Source organism: Anabrus simplex, chromosome 1, assembly GCF_040414725.1.
Source record: "Anabrus simplex isolate iqAnaSimp1 chromosome 1, ASM4041472v1, whole genome shotgun sequence".
Classification (NCBI taxonomy): domain Eukaryota; kingdom Metazoa; phylum Arthropoda; class Insecta; order Orthoptera; family Tettigoniidae; genus Anabrus; species Anabrus simplex.
The window spans coordinates 739,365,924-739,391,649 of NC_090265.1; the positions used below are offsets into that span (position 1 = coordinate 739,365,924).

A 25,726-nucleotide genomic window follows, 5' to 3' on the forward strand; every position below is an offset into this window, starting at 1 on the left:
ATAGTGTTTGTTTCAACAACGTCTATCTATTAATTTACTTACGTGTTCTGTTACCTGGCTATGAATACAAGTACTTATTTATCTTCTCAGTTGGTAACGATGGACTATTACACATGCCGCTAATTTCTTTTCCACAAGAATATGAAAAAGTGATCATTCGTAACTATTTTGAGGAGGGATTCGTTCCGAACGCTATTTAAAATGAACGTGCGTCCCCAGGCCTGCAGTACACTCAAACTGCAGGGTTTTCGCCTGGCCAAGTATGACTTCAAGACACGTTGGAGTATCTTATTTACAAGTGCCTGATGAGAACTACATTAAGATATAAATGGCATGGCAGTGATCAATTGTCATGTCAATAAATAAATACGAATTGACTTTAAAAAAATTCTTAGTGGTTACCTTTATTTGGAAATACTGCCTCCAGTAGGATTCAGTATGTTAAAGAATAGTGTAGTTTGCATAATATGGACAATTTATAGCTATGGTAAGTAACTCGCCGCAGTACATTTCGTCTAAATTTCAATTTCCTTACTGTAACGCTGCCGCTGACTCTACCCTTGATATTGCTTATCAGCATTCATCTACGTATACGAATTATTGTACTGCAACCGGTTTCAGACTTAGGAATTCCTTACCTGTCAGTGTCGGTGTCATTAACTACAATAGCTCTTGCCGAGATCAGAAAGCTACATTGTAGAGTTGAGTGTGTGAATATCGATAGACTGAATGTTACGTCATATTCGTCAATATACAGTATACTATTTTAATTGCTTTATTCATGTGAGAGTGTGCCTCTTAGAATTATGCAACTCTAGTAAATAATTTAATGTATTTTCAGAAAAGTGTTGTAAATGCGGTTAAGTGTAAACGAGGACCAGACCCTCTAACTTCGCCACTTGAAAGAAGCCAAATAGATAACTAAATAAATAAAGCATTCGAGAAAACAGTGACTTGTTTCCAGATTCAAAAGTCTCGTCGGAAACGTCTCAAACTCCAGGCGTGCACATTTTCTGCCCCGGTCAGTGGTCAAAAATGAGTTGGAACTCATGGCTGCGAATACTGATCACATTGGCGATGAATCATCAACAGCACCCTGGCTAGATACTGTATCCATTAGCCGGTATAGCACCGTTCGCGTATATATTGCACATATTTACACATTCCGAGTGAAAATATACTCTATATTCTTAACTCACATCACAGGACATAAGGAGCAGAGTTGAGATTGTATCGATCCTGCTCTATAGAGATAAGTTGGCATGACTTGGAGTACGCATTGAACGCTGCCAACTTTCACTGCGGCAATCCGCAGCATACGTCACCAGACAGTCTCCAGCCCTTGTGTTTTATGACTTATCTCATGCTTCCATTGAGTAGTTATCTTCAACATGGAGTCGTTTTAAAAACTTCGCAATCAGTCTGTACCGCACTTCTCATGAATGAATGAATGAATTAATTAATTAATTAATACACTTCTCTCCCATTCATGGATGACCACAAGCTTAGGAGAGCGTATTCCTTTATCATCATCATCATCATCATCATCTGTTTACCCTCCAGGTTCGGCTTTTCCCTCGGACTCAGCGAGGGATCCCACCTCTACCGCCTCAAGGGCACTGTCCTGGAGCTTCAGACTCTTGGTCGGGGGATACAACTGGGGAGTATGACCAGTACCTCGCCCAGGCGGCCTCACCTGCTATGGTGAACGGGGGCCTTGTAGGGGGATGGGAAGATTGGAAGGGATAGGCAAGGATGAGGGAAGGAAGCAGCCGTGGCCTTAAGTTAGGTACCATCCCGGCATTCGCCTGGAGGTGAAGTGGCAAACCACGGAAAACCACTTCGAGGATGGCTGAGGTGCGAATCGAACCCACCTCTACTCAGTTGACCTCCCGAGCCTGAGTGGACCCCGTTCCAGCCCTCGTACTACTTTTCAAATTTCGTGGCAGTGCCGGGAATCGAACCCGGACCTCCGGGGGTGGCAGCTAATCACGCTAACCACTACACCACAGAGGCGGCCGTATTCCTTTATTGTAATCTAAAATATTACATGGAGTTACATTTTAACGTACTACAAACAAAAAAAAAACATCCAAAAATATTCCAATTCCTTAAATGTTAAATAATGTTAGTATATGTTGCATACCCCATACATATTATACATCCCATACATGAATGCATGAAGACAACGAACAGGACCTCACCCCGGTGACGGATGACCACCAACATGGGGGGGAGTGACCGTCCGATCATCGTCACTGGTTTTGTTCATTTTCAAACTGTAACATACTTATTTCAACTAACAAACTGTCATGATACATAATTCAATTATAATTTACTACTACAAACATATTATTTAATGGGTATTTAGGTATATCTTTGATAGTATACAATCTTATGGTTATGACGTATTTCCTGCATTTTAACTAAGTTATACCGTCCAGGATACCTCGTCCTTAATTACATGTAATTTTCTCTGATTTCTTTACATTTCCTTTCTCAAATACTTCTAATAATATTAAATAATTTTACCGTTATTCCAGGTTTCCTCCATTCTGCGTTTAATAGCTTAGCAAGTGTGTAAAGTTCCTGTTCGTTTAGAATTTTATCCAAATCTTTCCCATCTAGGCCTATATATTTCTCTCTTATATTTATCGTTTCTTTACAGTCCTTAATCATGTGTGCCACTTTCACATATGAATTACATAAAATACATTTATGTTCGTTATTTTATCTCTTAAAGCGTTGCTTTTGTAAACTCCTATCAACCACCAAATTATTCCTCTCATTTCCCTTTTTGTCAACATTTGCGTCCTTATAGCAATATTTTCACTTCTATTAGTGTTCTCTTGCTGTTGCATTCTGTCTCTATTATTTGTCTTTCTGTATCTTTCACTTTTTAGACGACATTCTTATACAATCTCCTGCCATCCACTTCCTATGGAAACTGAAAGCTCCCCCTGTGCACGTGCGTTAGGGCGCCCACTCCGCATCCCAAGACCGGACACTTCTCCATGTCGTACACATTTAGTGTTTACCTCACAACATACAACAGAGATCCGATTTACTGTGCCCTCTGCCGGAGTAAAGCAGAACGTCGAAACTGACACGCACACTGCTCAGATGTATGCATTTACTTGGTTTATGCTACATGTTAAGCCGCGTACCATTTCAGGAACAACGAACATGGTAACAACACAATGAATAATTTACTAAACTGAACAAAAAAAACATTTTAAAATTGTGTCAAATTTACCTTTCGGAAAATGGAGTGATCATAAATATGTATGTGTGTGATGTTACCTAGCAACCGAGCAGGATGTGATGTGAAGTCCGAGGGAAAACCCGAACCTGGAGGGTAAACAGATGATGATGGTGATAATGAAAAATTGCCTTAAGCAATCATTGTATCGACTAGGTGGAAAATAAATAAATACTTCATTGTGAATCTATTTCATTACACAAATTTTCAGATTACCCCCAGGTCCAAGACTTATTCAAGTCAAAAACAGAGAGAGAGAGATGTGCAATAGAGCGAAGAGAAACACAAATTTTAAAAATGAAGAAAAGTATAAATATATATATATATATAAATTAAGAGATGAAAAGCGTAAAATGTGTGTTGTTGCAGCCACTAACTAGCTGTTGTTGACGTTATGACGAGGTCGTCGATAGCTCCGAAGAAGGCTGTATAAATGAAGTGATACAATTATTATATTTATTATTAAATTCTGGCATCTTCACGTCTCTGGAAACTGTAAAATTGGTTATCGGGACGTAAGAATATTAGTATTATTATTATCATATTTTTTAATGGATACAACTTGCGCAATTTTCCAAAGGAAACCGAAACTGATAGACGTGCACTTTCTCAGTAAGTTGGGTGGCCTGAAGTGACAGGCGCTTTAGAGAAGTCCACTTTTTCAGTCCGAACTCGAGATGTGCTTTACTTGTGCAGCGAGACAGTCTACTTTCACTAAAGGCGAATGGTGTAGTGTTTCTACGACTCGCTATATGGAGGATAAGGACTGAGGAAGAGTATTTGTTGATGTTCTGACTTTGCTGACGATAGAACATTCGTAACAGGGAAGGATTAGGGCAGCAAGTGATGCTGTCGAGGTTGCAAGAAAGCGTTGAGGTAACAGGAGGGTAGATATTTTGTAAATAAGAAGGTACTGCACGGTAATGAAATGGTACTGTTCAGTTACGTTTCTGAAGTAAAATACGTCTGTAGTTTCAAAATCGTTGTTGGGCTGGCGGGTTGGTAAATGAACACACAACTAGCAGTGTTAATTATCGGATTTATTAACTAGCTTATAAAGTGCTTATGTGACTACACAGGCACACAACTACATCAGTTTTAAACTGTCACTGCTCAACCACCCTATTACTTATAACTGAACAACCACAATACATGTTCTCCTACAGCTGTCACTTAGACCCTAGGGCAGTTCACAGTACACTTATCACAATCGCACAGTTCACACCTTGCGCGCGCCCAAAACGGTCTTCCAGTTTTTCCGTTGTAACATTGTCCGTACACTCACAGCGGTCTTCGTTCACTGCCCTTAGTCACTGAGCTGTACTGTCCCGCACTCGCCAAGAACACATACATACACAGCACTAACAGCCAGTACTCAGTTTCCAAAGTCCATTGACTGATACAATGCTCCACTTCTGACAGAATCGAACCATTGAAGCTCACACGGCCTGTCTTAAATAAGAAGGCTGGTCTTTCAAGATACTTCTTGAAGGGAGAAGTCTGCAGAAACCTCTGGAATCAGAAAGCTCTGGGCTCCCCTTCTAGTCTTCTCTCGTGCTGTCAAGGGCGCCTGCATCGAGATCACGGAGTTTGGCTCGTTTCTGAGTGGTTGCTGCAGCGACGAGCGGGTGGGCCCTAACTCGGTGACGTCACTCGCAGTTGGAACCAGGCTAACTTGCCTTACATTAAACTGGTGGATACCGTCACACTATCTAGACAACACGTGTTACGGCAGTGAAAGAGGAAGGACAAGTGCACCCAGCAACGAGAATACGTCGTCATCAGGTGATGGAATAGCGCCGTCATATTGAAGTCATCGTGCCGTACAGCTAACATGTAGTGTAGCTTCTGTGTGGTATCACGTCCGTAATCTGATTCGTCTGAGTTACTTCTACAAATGCGTGGCAAAAATAGACAGTATTCAAGGAAATTGTGGTACGAGAAAGTGAGAAAAATCTTTTCTTTTCGAAAGCACCGTGACATGCTGACAGTAAATGGCTTCAAAATAATGTAAAGGGGAGAGAGTGGCTTGTCAGAATTCCAAACAGTCCGCAGCAACCAATATCGAACGAAAAGGGTTATTGGGAGCGAGTTCCGCGCTACTAGAGTCCCATTGATGGAAAATGGATGAACCTGGAAATGGCGTCTAGGACCCTGTGATAAGCCTACAATACTTGACTTACGTCGTCCATGTCTTACCACGTGTACGTTTTTCTTTCATTCCGTGCATTTCCGGAACGATTCCGGTACAGATAAGGACTAAGTAGAAGGTATCCGCCCTGGACTACGAATAGGAATAGTCCCAGCATTTGCCTGAAAGTGAGCTTGGGAAAACCTATTTGTATATCACACACACACACATTGTACATCGACTTTTTGTTCTTTTTTTGCTAGGGGCTTTACGTCGCACCGACACAGATAGGTCTTATGGCGACGATGGGATGGGAAAGGCCTAGGAGTTGGAAGGAAGCGGCCGTGGCCTTAATTAAGGTACAGCCCCAGCATTTGCCTGGTGTGAAAATGGGAAACCACGGAAAACCATTTTCAGGGCTGCCGATAGTGGGATTCGAACCTACTATCTCCCGGATGCAAGCTCACAGCCGCGCGCCTCTACTTTTTGTTCTGAAGTATGACTAGACAATAGCTATCATGAAACCGAAACCCAGGCACAGCTCATTTCTTCGTTCCTTCAGTTTCTTCTTTGTAGTAGAGCGTGCCGCTGCACAGATCAAGCAAACAGGTTGCCGAGGGTTTGGGCTGAAGTACCGGTTGCTATAGGCCACCCATCTTACTGAGCTGAAGCACGCGGTTTATGTTTTACATTATAATATTAAGAAAATATCGGACACATTGCACAGTCCTCACTAACTTGTCAATTATTATTTTCGCACGGAAAGTTCTGTGTGCTGGAAAAACATTGCAATACAGATTTATTTTATTTATATAGAGAATAAAAAGTAGGGTGTGTTTTGGTATTACATACGATACACCGCAGAGAGCATGCTGTCCATGTGCAGTGCTTATGCTTTGACATCGTGGTTATGTGGTTCGAGTCCCGTTGGTGGAAAAATGTCAGCATCAGAATATTGGGAGACAGGGTAGAACAGTTGGTGGTGTGAACATTCTGATCAGTGGATTCCGTGCCAAAAGCCTCCAGACCTCTGTTGATGGCAGTTCGTCTATCAGATGAGGACGTGGAAACTTGAACAGGCCCCTTGGTGTAGGCTACGTGCCGGCACTCTGCTTCACCCTCCCCCTACCTCATTACCATCATCTCGCACCCGGACGCGCAGGATGCCCATGGAAGTCACGCAGTGTCATCAGTAGCAGTGAGCACAGTGTACGCGGTTTTATCTTCTATAATAAGAATTTTGTCTGTACTTTACTCAAAATTAAAAAAGAGGGATATTTCTGTATCGGTCGTGTCCATAGTAAGAAGGAAATAGAATGTTTAACTTTTCGTCATCTCTGTATGGACACTGGCGGAAAATGAATCCCATTACCAAGAAGGGTATGTACCAGACAAGCGAAATTTGGGAGGCATGTTTGTACATCTCAAAGATGACGGCTATTCAAATTAGCTTGTCTTCCTGGCAGATGTAACTGGTTGCTCGCACCAGAAAACGTTAACTGTTCACACTTGTTCTGGCACTAGGTTAGTTAAAGAATGTGTGACGCTTCCATTCTAAACAGCACCTTGTATTTGTTGTGATTGTCAAGGTATTCGACCTGTCTTTCTCGTTTCCTTTCTAGAATCTGCTTTACAGATAGGTCTAAGGCGAGAATGGTGTATGAAACGGCTAAGAGTGGGAAGGAAGTGGACGTGGCCTTAATTAAGGTACAGCCCCAGCATTTGCCTGGTGTGAAAATAGAAAACCACGCAAAGCCATCTTCAGGGCTGCTGACAGTGGGGTTGAAACGCACTATCTCACGGATGCTAGCTCATAGCTGCGCGTCCATAAGCGCACGGCCAACTCGCCCGGTAGGTTTTTCTAACGATGAAATTGGCGTGCGAGCATGTAGGGTAACAAACACAATCTGCAGCGCAAAATACCTTAGAATCTGATTGATTAGTACCTCAAAGAGGTTCGTTTTCCGATGAATGTCTATTGGGACTTAAACATGGATATGTTTTCGGGGTGGGGTCCGTCTACGAGTCGTCGTCATCTTCTTCTTAGGACGTCGTCTCCACACGAAGGTTGGCGATCGAATTGATTTTGGTAACTCGTAAAACAGCGGCTCTAAAGACTTCAATACAAGTTCGTCCAAACCAATGGTGCAGGTCTTTAAGCCAGGAATTTCCCCGTCACCCCCAGAGATCGGTTTCCTTCAATTTTTCCTCGATGATGACTTGAAGTTCATATCGTTCACACCAATGTACCTGAGCTTTCGTTCCTTTATGGTTGTTAGAAGCTCTTTTGTCTTATTTAACAATTTGAGGACTCTTCCTTTACTGCTCAGGATGTTCAAATCATTCCTCTTACAAGTACATTTGGAGAGCCTCTCCAGCAAAGGGCTACTGGTGAACAAATTTTTGGCTTGCCCCATCCTGAATAAGTCCCAAGATATTTGAAGGATGACACTTGTTGGTGATGTGTGGGGAGACCTCTGGAATTAGCGTCAACAGTTTCCTGACACTACTACGACCTTGGCAAACCAGTTGTATGCTAGGTCACTAGCGTCGTCTATACGTTGCTATAAGAACGAGTATCGAACTAGGTGGTGATTGAAACATCGATCTGAAGTTTCTCTCATCGAATTCTCCCTCGTTTTAAACAACGATCCAGCCACTTCCACCACGAGGAGTAGTACTTGCACGGTCGTCAACAACCCAACAGTCTGTTACTCATTAGAACTAAGGTACATTAATGTGGAAATATATTTTTGTTTCATTCCATCTTTACTTCGCGAAAAATACTCTACACTCCTCTACAGACACTCGTACATTTTCTCCACTAGACGGAAAAGCGTATAATTGTGGATATGCACTCGCTCCCTCGTCGTCTACGCGCTGGGAGTCATCCAAAAATTTGAGTAACTTGACGCGACAAAATGTGTGACGGAAGTATAACCATAGCAACCGTGCAGGCAGTGATGTAAAGTATTGTTACCTAGCAACCGTGCAGACAATGTCTTGTAGCTGGTCTGAAATTAGCAGCCGTTGATGGATGGCCAAGACCGGGAGACATACGATCATTTGATTTTCGCAAAGGGAAAAGTGGTTTGTTTATTTCTTTGTTGCATTGACCTGTACACAGCGCAGCAGTTTGTACCTTACATTTGTGCTCTACCGGCAGTGGTCAATAACGGCAGGAAAGTTTCAAAACTGTTGAAGTAGAACCTTCCACTTCTCATGTTCATTACGGTCCAGTTGAGAAGTGGGAGGATCTCTAGTTGTTCCCTTAGTTCATAACACTCTGTTTCTATGTAGCGACATCCCCGTTATGAACTAACCGGAGGAATCAGAATATTATTATTTGCTATATTGTACCGTGTTTCGTTCCGTATCGAACTTGGTAGTGATTTTAACATCGATCTGAAGTTCGATAAGTTCGCTCTCGAATTCAACAACGACCCAGCCTTTTCACATTAAGTGTAAACATTTTCAGTTCAGCTTAACACGTTCAGTCTGCACACTGTTGTGTACGAAGTATGACATTCGCAACTATACTGTGGTCTCGCGTGGGTGCGGACCTCTCTCTTAGATATTTTATGACACATAATACCAGGGTCAGCATTTATAGTCACTAAAGGCAGTTAAAATAGGCACCAAACGGCCAAAATAGGCATTTAGTATAATTTCATATTGCAATCAATGACTATGAGAGCAAAGTTTTAACATTTTCAGGTAATAATCGCGTTCTCTTTTCCTGAAGAATGTTTCTGTATTGTGAGAAGCGTCTGTCAAAATCACACGATGTGATGGGAAAACGGTTCAATGAAGGAAGTTCATCTACTTCATCTACCTCATCTCGTTCAACATTGGACACGTTTACTATCTCTTTGCACTCTGGATTTCATAGTGGGACCCTATCAAACTTTTCCCTAATAGCGGCTACCTTCCCCTAACTTGTTTCAGAATCCTAACGGACTTGGCAAGAGGCAAGCATGCCACTCCTTTCCAAGTCTGGGATGGCTCCCGACAGCTTGGTGAAGTTTCATTCAAGAACGCCGAATCTCATCCAGGACATGGTTTTCTTGGCATTTCTTATACAGACAGCATCCTCGTTGTCCATGGCCTGAATTATATAGCGTGCAACAAAACAACTTGCCCCAGTACATACATTAATGAGCCAAGAATGTTACAACGAAATGCGATCGTAGACCTGAACAAAAATAAAGGACAAATGAACTTGTCTCCTTACATGGCAGAAGACTTCCCTTCGATCGGTAGTGAAGTTGGGATCTCCAGTGATCCACTGCTTTAGCCCGTAGGACTTGGAAGATTTCTCTTTAGGCATTGCCGAACACACTTCTTTAAAGTAGATCACGGCGCGATTTCAAGTCAAAGCGTCCAGTAACTTGCAGCGAGAGGAAGATAGGTACAGTATATGATTGTGTACAAGATGGTTCGACGTTGACTGGTTCTCCCAAATGCTCTTAGGAGGCTTCGAGATCAAATTGTTCTTTGTTTGCTCTGAAGTGAATTCCCCAAGCAGAATTTCTGGAGACGTCCGAGAAATTTCCTTATCGTAAACAAAATTGAGAAACAAAAAATAAATTTGTCGATTATGCCAGCTACAATAGAATGCATTCGAAGAAAACTCGCTGTTTTGAACGACTGCCGAAAGACATTAAATAGACACACTCTAAATAGACACGAACCAATGAAAAAGACAATTGCAGTCGCAATAAAAGCAACAAATTCTTGCTAAAAGTGTCCTAAAACAGATTTATATCTTAAAAGCCTGCCTTACCGTACACAGGAATAAAATAGGCAAAACTCCCATTGCTACATATTACCTAAGAGCAAAACTAGTGCGTTGACATCAATGTTTATGAATTGTTGTGTAGTCGATCGTGGTACTGGATGTTCCTCAAATTCAATATGTTATCTGAATTCATTTTAATTATCATCAGAATGTAGATACAAAACCACGGAAAAACCACCTTGAGTGCTGCTCACGGTGGGATTCGAAGCCACCATCCCCCGAGCTCAGAGCTACACGACTCTAACCGCGGCGCCAACTTGCTCGGTCTGCGAGGAACTTATGCCGTCATTCTTTCTTCACTGTGCCTAAAATTTTAACTTACAAATGAAGATCTTTATCAGTTTTAATAACTACGTAGTGTGTAGCTACATTCACGCATGTGAATTCAATTTTTTCATTTAACGTATGATATTACTCGGCATTATTCCATTATTCACTCTCTTTTAATGGCACTTTCAGTTCTCCCGAGCGTCTCCGACCAATAGATTAAACTCGCAAGTTATTGTTTTATTAATATTACATTACTATTTACTCTAAGTTGATAATTGTCAGTATTCTAATACCAAACTATTCTTTATTCTAGCTGTGTTTAAAATGCGCACTTAGATGAGCGAAACGTGTTATATGAAGGGTGTTCCATAAACACACGGCATATATATAGGCTATTTTTACAATTTGCTCGTTCCACCGACACAGATAGGTCTTAATGCGGCGATAGGACAGGGAAAGGCTAGGAGTGGTAAGAAAGCAGCTGTGGTCTTAATTAAGGTACATCTGTCTTGTGTGAAAATGGTGAACCACGGAAAACTATCTTCAGGTTAGAACCACTATCTTCCGAATACTGGATACTGGCCGCAATTCAGCGACTGAATAATTTCAGGTTTGGATTCATCCCATATAGAGAAGGAAAAATTGTACCGGTATATAAAACTGGATCCGGAAATGCGGACCTTCAATGATATCAGAGCGTCAAGCGTTGTGGACTATCGTGCATGTAGGCTACTGATGTACTCCGGTCATTACCGTACTGCACGCTTGTGCTGATCGTTGCATGGTGTTACGAACATGCTCAAATATACCCGGTGTTGTACGTGAAGGGGCCTTACAATTCTGCGTCATCCTCCACATTAGTCGCGTACGCCAAAGAATGTGCGTAACCCCACACAAAGAAGTCCAACGGATTCAGATCAGGGGATCGTGGAGGCCATGGAAGTACGCATTTCCCAACCCATGTTGGTACACAATTTTTCTTTGTCTGCATGTGACGAATCCAAACCTGAAATATGCCGCGTGTTTTGAAGCACTCTGTATACATAGACATAGTCTCACTCTGAAGTTGTATTAAACACTGCTTTATGACCGCGGAAGTGTGCACGGCTGTCCATTACCAAAGTCCTAACTGCTTGAGTGAAAAAGGACAACCAATAAGCAGCACTCACTTCACTGGCAGCTATCAATCAATCAAATCAATCAATCAATCAATCAATTAATCAATCAAGCAAGCAAGCAAGCAAGCAAGCAATAGTGATCTGCATTTAGGGCAGGTGACAGATTCCCTATACGTCGTTTTCCTAGCCTTGGAAATTCATTGAACATCTCCCTTGGTAAGTTATTCCAATCCCTAACTCCCCTTCCTATGAATGAATATTTGCCCTAATTTGTCCTCTTGAATTCCAACTTTATCTTCATATTGTGATGTTTCCTACTTTTAAAGACGCCACTCAAACTTATTCGTCTACTAATGTCATTCAACGCCATATCTCCGCTGACAGCTCGGAACATACCACTTAGTCGAGCAGCTCGTCTTCTTTCTCCCAAGTCTTCCCAGCTCAAACTTTGCAACATTTTTGTAACGCTACTCTTTCGTCGGAAATCACCCAGAACAAATCGAGCTTCTTTTCTTTGGATTTTTTCCAGTTATTGAATCAGGTAATCCTGGTGAGGGTCCCGTACACTGGAACCATACTCTAGTTGGGGTCTTACCAGAGACTTATATGCCCTCTCCTTTACATCCTTACTACAACCCCTAAACACCCTCATAACCATGTGCAGAGATCGGTACCCTTTATTTACAATCCCATTTATGTGATTACCTCAATGAAGATGTTTCACCGAGCTCGATAGCTGCAGTCGCTTAAGTGCGGCCAGTATCCAGTATTCGGGAGATAGTAGGTTCGAACCCCACTGTCGGCAGTCCTGAAAATGGTTTTCCGTGGTTTCCCATTTTCACACCAGGCAAATGCTGGGGCTGTACCTTAATTCAGGCCACGGCCGCTTCCTTTCCACTCCTAGCCCTTTCCTGTCCCATCGTCGCCGTAAGACCTATCTGTGTCGGTGCGACGTAAAACAAATAGCAAAAAGAAAAAAGAAGATGTTTCCTTATATTAACACCTAGATACTTACAATGATCCCCAAAAGGCTTTAAGGTGAACAAAAACGGCATGACCTCTTCGGAGTTTCCGAAACAGTTTTCAAGCATTCGGTAGTCATACCAGTGTTCTCCCCAGAAATGTTCGTCAGCTGAGTGACAGGAATGAGTAACCGGGTGAGGATGAATATCAAAAACTTCAATTTATTCCCCTTAGGATATTAACAATAATATCAGATAGATAAATATTATTGAAGTATTTTATAGTGTTATTATCACGAACAAGACATATTAAAGTACTTTGTACTGCTCGTTCATAAGCACGTAACAGCGGGGCTGTGGAGTGCCATGCGGAATACCGCTCGCGTACGACACTACGTGATAGTCAAGCTAAGCATAAACTTTGATGTAATTGACGGAATTTTTCTGACAATAATGATTTATCGTTTAAATAAACAGCTCTACAGTATTTAGACTTTAATTTGGAGCATCCAGTGACTTACATACGTATCGCGTAAACAGCACATAATATTTAGGTTATGTTAGCCGGCGGTCTGTAAAAACGGCAGGGCGTTGCGGTCCTAGGGAGACCTGTCAGTGGAGAGATGGCAAATAAGCTTAAATAGAGATTTTGAAATGCCTTTGCTGGCGAGATGCACTATGATCTGCCTCATTTTTATCCTTGACCTTGATGTATGAGTGATGCTAGTAATACCATTCCTTATGCAGCCAGTCCCTGCTACGAATGGTGTGAAAATGTAGCTCATAGTGTCGCTTGTTGCGAGCTTGGAAGACTGATATATAATAGCAACATGTGGCTCGGTGAGGAAAGCTACGGGAAACTACCGCATTTCTCATTTCCGTAGTATGTCTCTTCAGTGACACCTGGGCTATCTATGACACCTGTTGGTGGACCTGTGGAGAGTCAAACCAAGCTTCGAGCTGAATACCCAACATACATACAGATATTTTAAAAGTAGGAAAGATAAAGAGGACAAATTAGGATAAATATTCGTTTGTAGGAAGATGGATTAGGGATTGAAATAATTCACCAAGGGAGATACTGGATACATTAACAACTTCTTCGAAATAAAGAGCAGGTAGACAAATCATAGGAAAAATGGCGCCTCAGCGAATACAGACCAGTAGTGGATGATGATGATTTGATGACGTCATAAATCAAGGAAATTCCCTGTGTGGTTCAGGTCCTGTTAGCTTGCATGGTGGGATCGAAACCTCTCAAAAGCAAGGCTTGGAAAAACGGTCAGCAAAATGATGCCAAATGCGGCGAGATCTTGCGTCGTATAGAAAAACGTCCCCTCTCTCCCATATAGTTAAAACTTCGCCTGGATTTTAGTATCAACAATTATTATTGCAAAAAGTGCTATGCAATAAGTTTTTACTCTGTTCAAACTACAAGATTTTGGAAGAACTTTCTCAAACGTAAAATAAACTTTTCAATCTGACCTGTTTTTAGTGGACAAATATAATTTTGTTGTATTTATTGCATGTTTTCCTGTCTTTCTTTCTTATATTTGTTGATATATATCTCTAGCCAGGCTACGGCTAAATATGCCCTGCACTTCAGGATGAAACATGTCGCGTGCATTAATGTGACTCAGTAAACAAATAAATAAAGTGTACTTTGTATTCTCTATATGGCATTTTATCTCCATGTGTGATGTCCAAACACCACGTTGGTGAGCCAATGAGCTAGGTCTCATGAGACAATAATGAACTTTGTTCTTGATGTTCATATTCATTGTAACTATTGTTAAACATCTAAATTATCAGTTCTTCATCATCAACATAGTGATACTATCATAATAGAAGGAATCACAGCTTGACTTGGCCCAGACAACAGCACAGTTGCAATTATTGGCCGTCGCCTGAAGATGATTTTTCTGACGTTTTCCTTTCTCACATAAGAGAAATGTTGTACCTAGTACTTCTTTACTCTTACGTCACCAAGAACATTCCGTGTGTGAAAGTGTTGTTTCTGTTGCAGCCGGTTGCCTGGGGAGAGGAACGGTTCCTTGTCCGAGGCTGAGAGTGACGAAGAGAACGAGGAAGGAGACTACACGGTGTACGAGTGTCCAGGACTGGCGCCGGTGAGTCGGCTACGTTATTCATTGCTGTGTTGTTTGAGTCATCCATGCCACCGTATCCTGTGCTAACCTTTTCATTTCAATGTAACTACTACATCCTACATCTGCTCTAATCTGCTTGTCATGTTCATACCTACCGTTGTTACCGCCTACACTTCCCTCAAAAACCAGCTGTAAAAGTCCTGGGCGTCTTAAGATGTCCTACCGTTCTACCTCTTCTCGTCAAAGTTAGCCAAATCGATCTCCTCTCGCCAATCCAAGTCAGCATCTCTTCATTCGTCATTCCATCTGCCCATCTCACCTTCAGCATTTTTCTGTAACATCACATTTCAAAAGCTTCTATTCTCTGTCTTTCTTAGCTAGTTATCGTCCAGACGAAAGTCTTCAAAAACATATTTCTAATTCCCATATCGAATGTTCGAAAGGAACAAATTTCTTTTCTTAAGAAAGGCCTTCCTTACTTGTGTTAGTCTGCATTTTTGTCCTCCTTACTTCTGCCATCATTAGTTATTTTACTACCCAAATAAGAATATTAATCTACTTCCTTGAATACCTCATTTCCTAATCTAATATTCCCTGCATCACCTGACTTTGTACAACTGCACTCCGTTACTTTTGTTTTGAATTTGTTTATTTTCATCTTGTACTCCTTCTCTAAAGACTATGTCCATACCATTCCGGAATTTCTCCAGATCTCTTGCAGACCCAAGTAAAATAACAATATCATCAGCAAATCTCAGAGTTTTGATTTCCTCTCCTTGAATTGTGATTATTATGTATTTCCAAATTCCTCTGTGATTTTCTTTACCACCTGTTTTATATACATTTTGAAAATGAGGGAGACAAACTTCAACCTTGCCTCACTCCTTCCAGGACTGCTGCTCCTTTTTCAAAGCCCTCGATTCTTATCACTGCAGACTGATTTTTGTACAGATTACAGATTCTTATGTGTCACTATTGTACCTCATTTCAACTATTGTGGTGCAGTAGTTCAACACTGGCACCACAAACAGCTGAGTGGGATGGGAAGCAAAGTTGTCAGTTTTCATTCTTTAGTGAAGTCTTCATTTGTTTACTTAATATTTATTTTATAGTTGGATCAATTGAGTTTCATGTTGTAAGGTCCTTAGTATCCTTATTTATATCCTGTAAAATATGCAATAACTATATGACAAGATATGGCAACCCAGCGCAGCACTCCACGCGGAGTTGACAAGCATTCTCAGGTTTTACTGGATACCACAGGGCTCTCTCACTTGTGTGGCTTGAGTCTAATGAAGCTGTCGTTGGTGCGGATCAACATAAGGAACATCGCATGGCAACATTCAGAGAAACGCAATAATAAAACGAGGTGGCGTTTACCGTTAATGAAAAATTACAACTCGATAAAAACATCTGTAGTCCCTAGGGCCTATACACATGCCCTACATTGCTATAACTATTGTTACGCGTTGGTTTGTAAGGAACTTTGTAACGCGATGGCGGTGTAGACAAATGAATACAGAAATTGGTACCGTTAAAGTTATAAAGTGTAACTACGTAATCTACACATTAACACACACAGGCGTACCAGGACCACCACTTACACGTCACAGTACAGATCACACAATTACACAGTTGGCGATCTCTCTCATTCTCCCGGTTCATTCACACTATCACTTACAGACTAACACATATCACACTGCCACTTTCACAACTGACACATTCTAACTCAGTTCAGTTATTCTCGCTGTCGTTGTCACAGTCCTCTGCACGCGTCAGTCTCGCAGTTCAGGATGACGTACGCTGCCCGTTCCCTGTCCCCTGCCGCTACCCAGTATCCTCTTCCACACTGCTACAGCACACAGTGGCTGGACCACAGACGACGACGGACATGCGCAACACAGACTGTCAGTTCTCACTCACACTGTCGCCACTCAACTCAAACTGAACCCACAACAACAATAACTGAAGCATCAAATCCCAGGTCTCACCTGACTTATACACCTGGGCGGCCCTTCGAGGTACATCAGGCACTAGAAGCCCATGGAAGTCTCTAGATATGGAAGACTTTTGGTTCGCGGTTTCTCGTCATTTCTACACCCCTCAAGGCCTCCGGTGACGTAGCGGCCATCGGCGGTATAGTTGGGGACAAATCATGACGACCTCGCCTCACACCACTACTTTCCAGCGGCAGCTCGGTGTCTATTAGCGACTTATAGGATTTACTACCTCTACTGCAGCCAGAGTTGCCAAATCGACTACTGCACTCTACACGAAGAAAGGATAAATACTTGCAGAGAGTGAGGAAGAAAGTGGTTTGGCAGCCTCTCCAAAACAAACAAGGATCACTTAGAACTCGTTAACTCAGCAGGGTGCAGGGTGTGATTGATTACTGGCTTCCAGCTCGCTTCTAGAAAGTGAGGCCATCATGTTTTGTCCCCAACTATAACTGCAGCAGGGTCCGAACAATGTGCGCCTGCATTCTCCCGTCAGGTTGGCTGCACGACGAGTAGCGAGGCTCCAGCGAGGTGACGTCACTCGTGATGGGACGATAATGGACCGCTCCCCCTCCTATCTTGCTTCACACAATGGCGAACATACCACACTTTGTTTCGCCTGCCTACAGCGAACTTGAACAGCGCCTTATACCATCCTCATAAACACTCTCTGACAGAGAGGCCTCACCTTCTAGTTCTCGTTTGTTTGTTGAGAAGGAAGCCATTCATTTCCGTACAGGCTCAGTTTATTCATAAGTTATTTTATTATTGGTGAATACGCCCTTCAGGACTACGCGAAGTACTTAGAGGCGAGATTTTGCCTTCCTTTGTGCTAATATTTCTTTTATTGTGGTCTCCCTCCTGTCTTCAGACCACGTTGTTTCAGTCTCCTTTTTTTTTGATCTTTCCTCTTGGTCAACTTGCCATTTGTGAATTTTTCATCTGAAGATTATTCAGTTTTGTACATCTGCTGGTTTAATTCCTGCGTGTTTCAAATCGATTTTTGATTTCTGCAATCCTTTTCATGGTTTTTCTTTTGGCTTAACGTCCTCTTTCCATAGAATTCGGCTATTTGTTTTGTAAGTCTGTCTGGGTGCATTTTCTTAATACCAGGTGTATGCGTAAGTCTTCTTCAGTTTCACTAAGAGATGGCGCCAGTGAACAGTAAGCAGCGTTTGTTCGTCTGACGTTAACCTACAAACACACACTAGCGTCTGTGTTGTATCGTTCAGTGATCATGTCTACGTTTGTGCCTGAAAAAGAACATTTGCGGGACGCATTGCTTTTCTTAATTAATCAAAAGAAAAAGGCTGTGGAACGTCATCGTTTGCTGGTAGAAACATATGGTGAATATGCTCCATCGATAAGAACATGTGAGGCGTGTTTTCGACTATTTAAACGTAGTGATTTCAATGTGAAAGAGAGTGCAGGCTCTGGTAGACCCCAAAATCGCAAAGACTCATGAAGCCCGGTGAAACCGTTAATGCACATCGCTATGGACAACAAATGATTAATTTAAATCACGCATTGATCGAAATAGATCGGAATGGGCCAAAAGACATGGCAAAGTGATTTTGCTACACGACAACGCGCCGTCTCACTCAGCAAAACCAGTGAAAGACACCATGAAATCGCTAAGATGGGACATCCTCCCGCACCCGCCGTACTGCCCTGACCTGGCGCCATCTAGCACCTCTTCGCATCAATGGGGCACGCGCTTGCAGAACAGCACTTCAGCAGTTTCGAATAAGTTGTAAAATGGCTCGATGAATGGTTTGCCGCAAATGAAAGGCAGTTTTTCTGGCATGGTATTCATAACTTACCTGAAAGATGGCGAAGTGTGTAGAAGCCGATGCCCAATATTTTAAATAAACAAAAAAAGGATTCCCTTGAAAATTACGTGTTTTGTTCACCACAAAAAAAACGGCAAAAACTTATGAATACACCTGGTATGTCCATAGAATCTTGGCCTGCGTTTTCTAATGTCACTGTGAATATTCGTGCATTGTTTGATTTCCTGTCTTTCTCTGAATCAGTATTGTCCATCTGTGAGTTTTTGGCCTAGAATTTTTCTTATGATTTTGCGTTCCTTTTTCTCAATGTTTTCAGTGTCTGCTTTCTTATTCAAAATTAGCGTTTCAGATCCATAAAGATATTCTGGTTTAATGACTGTATTGTTTATTTGATTTTTGTTTCGAGTGAATTTTCCTGAATTGTATCACCAAGATATTTAAATTGTTATGACATACTGTATAATATGTTATAGTGTTAAACATTTTGCACAAATCTTCAACAAACTGAAAAGCTTGTTTTTCATATGATATTCTAATTGCAGACCAATCTTTTCTTAAGCTATGCACTGTTTATAACCTACTGTTATTGTTACCGTGGTTTGGTGGATTAGCAGAGTTGAAAGACGGTGCGGGGGTGAACAGGTCTCAAAATACGAAATTAAAGTTAAGATAAAATTTAACAAGGTTATATTTTCTTTTCAAGATTAAGAAATAACAAGTAGAACAGGTACTCAGTAGCCGAAACACAATTCGAAAATGTACAATTACAGTAATTACAGGATTTGGGCTCCGAGAGCCAGACACATAATTCTTGAGCAATGAGCCCAACTTTACTTATATTCAAGGTTCAACCAAGGGGCAGAAAACCCCAATCATGCCTAGGAGCACTTGCTCCTCTTTACACAGTAAAGCCTCCTCGAGGCATACAGCAACTCAATTTTCAAGAAAGGGCAACTCGCTCTCAAAATTTAAGCCTATCATAGGCCACACCAAACTCCACTTTTAAGTTGTCCTCCAAGGACATGAAAACAGGGGAAAAAATACCCAACCTACTGAGGCCTATTAAGTAAAGAAACAGGTCAATTACATGGCCTCTAAAATACCAACTTGAGAGGAGGCGTTCTTGCACTCCTAATACACTTTATATAAAACCTACTTGGTACTAGGCCGTTACTGCAAGGGCTAATCCCATACTAGAGAGGTGACTTATAGAAGAAGACAATTTACATTACATTAAGGAAGAAACAGTTGAGAAAATAAGTTCACCTCAACGCCATATGAGTGGGAGCTCGAGAGGGTTAAGCACTCTCTATCCCAATATGTAGTTTAAAAGATAGAATAGATACTAAGTGTCTTTACATTTTAGGGGAAAAGTTACACGGTAGAAAGGCTTCGGACCTGCCCCTAGAGTTAAACTGCTGAGCTAGCAAGAAAAGAAGTTATTAAACAGCCATTACCTGGTGGTTCAACTGCTGCCCGAAGAAATAGGCGCTACCCGCCCCCTGCTACGTACTTTACACACTGATAGATGTTACTGAAGTGGCTCGGAGACCCGAAAATCAGCAGTTTATATACCCTCGTGGAAAGTTCGAGGCGTTTCAGGAATGAGAACACCCTCCCACAAGAATTTTATTGGCTACCCACGAAAACCCCTACACAAGATGAAGAAGAAACACATTATTGGTGGAAAATTAATTACAGAAAATTATGATTGGACAGTTTCAAAACTGGCAGAAGGGAAGGGTTAATATGGCCAACTTAAACAATAACTGAAAGAAATTTAACAAAGAACGAACTTATGAATTCAAAATTTCTCCAAAAAACACAGTTCTTTCACTTCGCACTAGGGTGTATGATTGTATTCCTTCAGTAGTGCCATCTAGAAGAGAATGTCCACACTTCTTACTACAGGGAAAACAAAAATGAATCGAAACTGACACAGTTCAGAACTTCAAAATTTACAAGTAGTGACTTCTTCTGAGAAACTTGATAATTAACACAAGTTCAGACTTCCTCCAGTAGAGGAGTTTCGACTGGCGCAAAGTTTGAATTAGCGGCGTGGGGGTGTACCACCCGGTACAGTTATCATTAAGGATAATATAAATAAGCTAAGTTAATATTTCGTGAATGCTAGCTAGACTCCTGTTACTATTTTAATCGTACACATGTGATTATTGTACTTTATCGTTAGACGGAAGAGAGGAGAGGACTTAATGACCTTAGGGGACACTGTAGTGAAATTTCAATATTTGAATGAATTTTAACCATTTTTCCTGAGGTATATCTCCTGTGATATAGTAATATTGCAACTTTCAGTATTGTACGTATAAAATATTTTAATATGATATTTTTACTTTCATTTATTAGCATTAGCATTAGCTAAGCCATAAAATGCAAAGCAAAAATGTATGCAACTTCACTCACTTTAGAATTGCTCTGAACAATAAGTGTGCCATTCTTCTCTCTTCCAGTGATATTTTCATCACCTTCTTCTTTTCCTCAGCTCCTTGCTTTCACCTGAGCTCATTTTCCTGGGACATAGAGCATGGAACAATTAAATAGCGGCATTTAAAAAATAAAAGCATTTTGGATAGAGCACACATCTGAGTATTTTTTAGTGTTCTAAACTCAATTTCGATATTTTTCTTGAATCCATGAAATTTCACTATGATTTCCTCTTAATCTTGCCAGATTAAATAAACCTATTCTACTGTTCTTTGATAAAGAAGGTACGGCGTTTCAAGAAACGAATAACTTTGAGTGGAGTTTTTAAAAGTAGGAAAGATCACAATATGAAGATAAAGTTAAAATTCAAGAGGACAAACCAGGGCAAATATTGGTTTATAGGAAGAGGATTTAGGGATTAGGATAATTTACCAAGGGAAATGTTAATACATTTCCACATTCTTTAAATTATGAAAAGACTAGGCTACCAACAGACAGGGAACCTGCCACTGGACTACTGCCCTAAGTGGAGATCAGTGGTGATTGATTGATTGATTGATTGATTGATTGATTGATTGATTGATTGATTGATTGATTGATTGATTGATTGATTGATTGATTGATTGATTGATTGATTGATTGATTGATTGATTGATTCCCGGTGCAGTGCCACCTTTGTTGAGCCCCCTAATGCTTGAAGTTGGGCGTGTTGTCGATAAAAACACTTTACGCCAGGTGCTTCCACCGCCACTGGGCCAACAACTTCCTCTCCCCATTCACCCTCAGGCTGGTGTCAGCATGGAGCTCCTGAGAGAGTGATCACAACTGTAGTGTTTTGAGGGGAGGGTCTGTTTATTGCCTGCCCGGTTGAAAAGAACGGGGTAGGGGTATGGGTGCCATGGACACGTGCGGTCGCCATGGAGAAGAGCCTGTTGTCCGCACTACCGTAGCCTCTCCCTCCTGCACTAGCTGTCAGAGAGCTTCTTTTAACATTAGGACTACACGCCACCATCCTCCCTTGGCATTACAGAAGAAAAATGAAAGACGTCCGGCACTTTCAAAACTGAAAGTATCCGCAAAGTGCGTGCGTCCTGTTATCATCAGGAATTTCACCCTCTCTCGACCTCATTATTTAATGATCCGGCATCCATCGGCATCAAATAGAAAGTTTCCCTCGGAGTGATTCCTTTAGTTTGAGGAACATATCGACGTCACAGGGACTCATATCCGATGAATCAGATGGATACTTCAGGATCTTCCACCTCCACTAGGCCAGCAAATTGCTCCCCCCACTTCGGCATTCGAAGAATGCAGGTATCGGCTAAATAAAGTCTAAGGCCACGAAAGGCGTGAAAATATACTTCGCGGGCCTCGACACTTAATACAGTCGGGGTCGAAAAAGAACAAGATTGACCACAGGAGGTCGGATAGGAGCCTGGCACAAGTACGTAGAAGCAATGTCAGACTGAGATCGAAGACCCGCGCTCACCGAGTTAAGGACCCCTGCAGCCTCTTATGACAGGCAGAGGTGAACATAACACTCCCGGCACTAAAAGCCATATGATGAATAATGAAATAAAACCTCAAGGTCTCGTAAATCTAAAACATTCGCAGTCGGAAGGGAATAAGATTTGACCTCGCGAGGTCGGATAGCAAAAATGAAGGCCAAGTAACTTGAAATAATGACAGACTCAGCTAGGGGAAGAAAACCCATGTTCCCGACACGAAGACGCATGGGTTTCCCTCTTATTCGCCTTTTACGACGGGCATGAATGCATTCTAGCGTCCCCACCCATAGGGAAACAAAAGTTCAAAGCAAAACTTACTAGTCCCTTTCCCAGAGTTTATAGACTGAACCTAAAATCTAAAACCCACTTGCATTCCAACTTTATCTTCGTACGTGTCCTACTTTTAAAAATGAAGCAAATTTCTCCTCTACACGGAAACGCATATGACCATGGATATGTCCTAATATACAGAGATGTACAGTGGTTGCCATGGTTATTGTGATGTAGGAACACTGTCCCCCCCCCACCTCAAAAATATATATAACATAGAGCGATATAATCCTGAACTGAAACAGTAAGGAACAAAGAGACATGAGTTACGAACTGTTACATCATTACTCCAAATGTCAACTTTGAAACCAGCCAAACCGTCATGACCATTGGAAATCAGGAGGTTCAAATTCAGGTGATCTTTGTGCAGTTAGTGTCATCTTCAGCAATAATATATACAAGGCCTCAGCCATTCCTGTAGGAATTCTTGGAATGGTGAAGGTGGAAGGTCCAGGAGCATCCTCCCTATTCACCGGATATGGAGCTCCCGGCATGCTGCGCCTTCCACACATCTGCCAACATGTCCCAGGAGATTACACTGAAGGGTTTTATATACGCATATACTGCCACTAGTTCATCGGAGAACACAAGGGCACATTTATATATGTAAAACACTAGGCTGATTTTTGTGATCGGCTGAAACGATTGACTGTGGATTTACAGAGTGTCTTTACAAGCATAAAAAAGTTCGTTCCATATATTATTAAATTATTAAAGGAAAATGTAGCATTCTGATTGGTGAGTGCGCTCGCCAGAACTTGAAGACAGCCTGAACTGAGCAGGTGACACGATAAGGGAGGTGGAAGAGAATAGGCACGCATGCGCATTCAGACATATTCCTAGTCGGCTGTACTTCGTGGACAGGAATAGCCGCTGGTTTGCTGCCCAGGCGTTGAACAGTGCTTATTTCATCCGAAAAGTTTCTAGATTTAAATGAAAGTTCGGTGTCTGGATTAAAATTAAATCCCCAAATCCATTAACACGGCTCAATGTGTGCGAGTCGTCTTCTAAAATATATCGTAGGTAACGACATTCCATTCCTTATGGCGGGAAAATTATTATTCTTGAGGGAGATTTCATAAAGGATTTGGCTGATTTTGCCACATGTTTATCGCCGAATAATTATTTATTTATAATTGTTTGAAATACTTTTCTGAAATACTTTCCTGTTTGACTCTTCTTCAAAATACGCCGCTTACATAAAATATGCGAGCAAAACCACAAAAAAGCTGATTTTTTTTAAGAAATCGATAACAGCGTCTACCCCTCTCTAGAGAGTGATGGATCCAATGTTACTGAACTATCAGCCAGAATTTTAGCGCGTGATATCGTGATTGAAATTATTGCAAAACGTTTACTTCTGCGAAGTATGTCATCATTTTCTCGAAAGTTACCAATCTTAATTAATTTTAAAATCATTGGATTTATAACCGTTAGTTCAAAACCATACATTAGCGTCAACAGACTACTACTGAAGATGAACCTAGTTACTTCATTTCCCTACATAATTCTTGAATTCCTTGGAATTAATGGTTTGTCTCCACAAGTTCTTATTCTAAAACTTGGAGCCATAGCTATGCTCCTTAGAAATCTGAACGTTTCCCAACGGCTCCTAAATGGAACCAGATTAGCGCCCAATTCTGGGAAGTAGGCCTATGTACGAAAATTGTTTAGATTTGGAAATGATAAGAGGAGATAAATCTGGATAGGGAATTAACAACATCCGATATAACACTTCCATTTTCTTTCAAGAGGAATCAATTTCCAACTAGCTTGGCATTTTTCACCACGATCAACAAACGTCAAGGTACGTGAAGGTCTCTATTTCAGCCATGGCCAGTTAAATGTTGCAATGTCAAGACAGCGATATTGTAAACTTGCAATAGTCCAAAAAGTAATTGTACAAGGAATGCACTGAGCAAGGTGCGGAATGGTTTGGGAGATAGTGGGTTCGAACCCAACTGTCGGCAGCCCTGAAGATGGTTTTCCGTGGTTTCCCGTTTTCACACCAGGCAAATGCTGGGGTTGTACCACGGTCCCTTTTTGCCACTTCTAGCCATTTTCTTCCCCATCGTTGCTCTATGACCCATATGTGTCGGTGCGATGTAAAGAAAATTTAAAAAAATAAAGTACAAGGATTGTATATAAGGAAATCCTTACCCCATTGACGAGTTTCAGCTAGTATTATTCCACCTACATGAATGCTTGAAAAGTTACTGCCCCCAGTGTAAGAGTTTAACTGAGTGACGTGTTATTGTTCCAGACCGGCGAGATGGAGGTGAAGAATCCACTGTTCCAGGATGACCCCACCCCCGCTACGCCTGCACCCGCGCCTAAGGATCCGGCGAACCAAGACCGCAGCAAGCCATAACTTGTGTGTTAGGTTTATCTGTATTTATTTCTCCTCCCTCATTATTTATAATTATGTAATAAGAGATAATATATATAATATTTTTAATTAAATGAATATTAGAATAGAATTTTTATTTTTAAAATAAAGAAAGAGAAAATGATGGATGTATGCGCCATCTGGCGGACAAAACACGAACTCTAGTGTGGGTCACTTTAGAATAGAAGTTCTTTGTTCTTTTACTCGCCACAAATACAAGTTCCGAAGGTAAAATACGTTTAAATCGAGACATGGCTATTTCATAGACTTTTCAGCAACTACATATAGCAAATATCCCTCCTGCAGGCAGAAATTATATATAATTCCGTAAGGAACAAAACATTTCGCGAGATGGCTCATTCTTAAGGTCATAATTCCAGAAACTTCGGGGTGAAAAAACACTTTTCTCTTTGCGAAAATCAAATGATCATAAATATGCCCTTCGGTCATGGCCATCCATCAACGGCTGATAATTTCACATGACCGCCAGCCGTAAGACATACCCTGCACGGTTGCTAGGTAACGTGGACCGTCGGCACGATTGTTATGGTTACACTTCAGTCACACATTTGGTCGCGTCACGGTACACACGACCGCCAGCCATAGAAAGAG

At 41.5% G+C, this 25,726-nt stretch overlaps 1 protein-coding gene across 2 annotated transcripts in view; it reads left to right on the forward strand.

Moving 5' to 3' along the window:
* The window catches only part of LOC136857456 (neural proliferation differentiation and control protein 1), a 711,810-nt gene extending 686,605 nt beyond the window's left edge, over window positions 1–25,205 (forward strand). For both annotated transcript variants that reach the window (XM_067136126.2, XM_067136127.2), the window contains exons 6-7: window positions 14,571–14,673; window positions 24,989–25,205. In XM_067136126.2, coding sequence (XP_066992227.2) covers window positions 14,571–14,673; window positions 24,989–25,096 — 211 coding nt within the window. In that variant the 3' untranslated portion in view covers window positions 25,097–25,205. The remainder of the gene's footprint in view (window positions 1–14,570; window positions 14,674–24,988) is intronic.
* The last annotated feature ends 521 nt before the right edge of the window (window positions 25,206–25,726 follow it).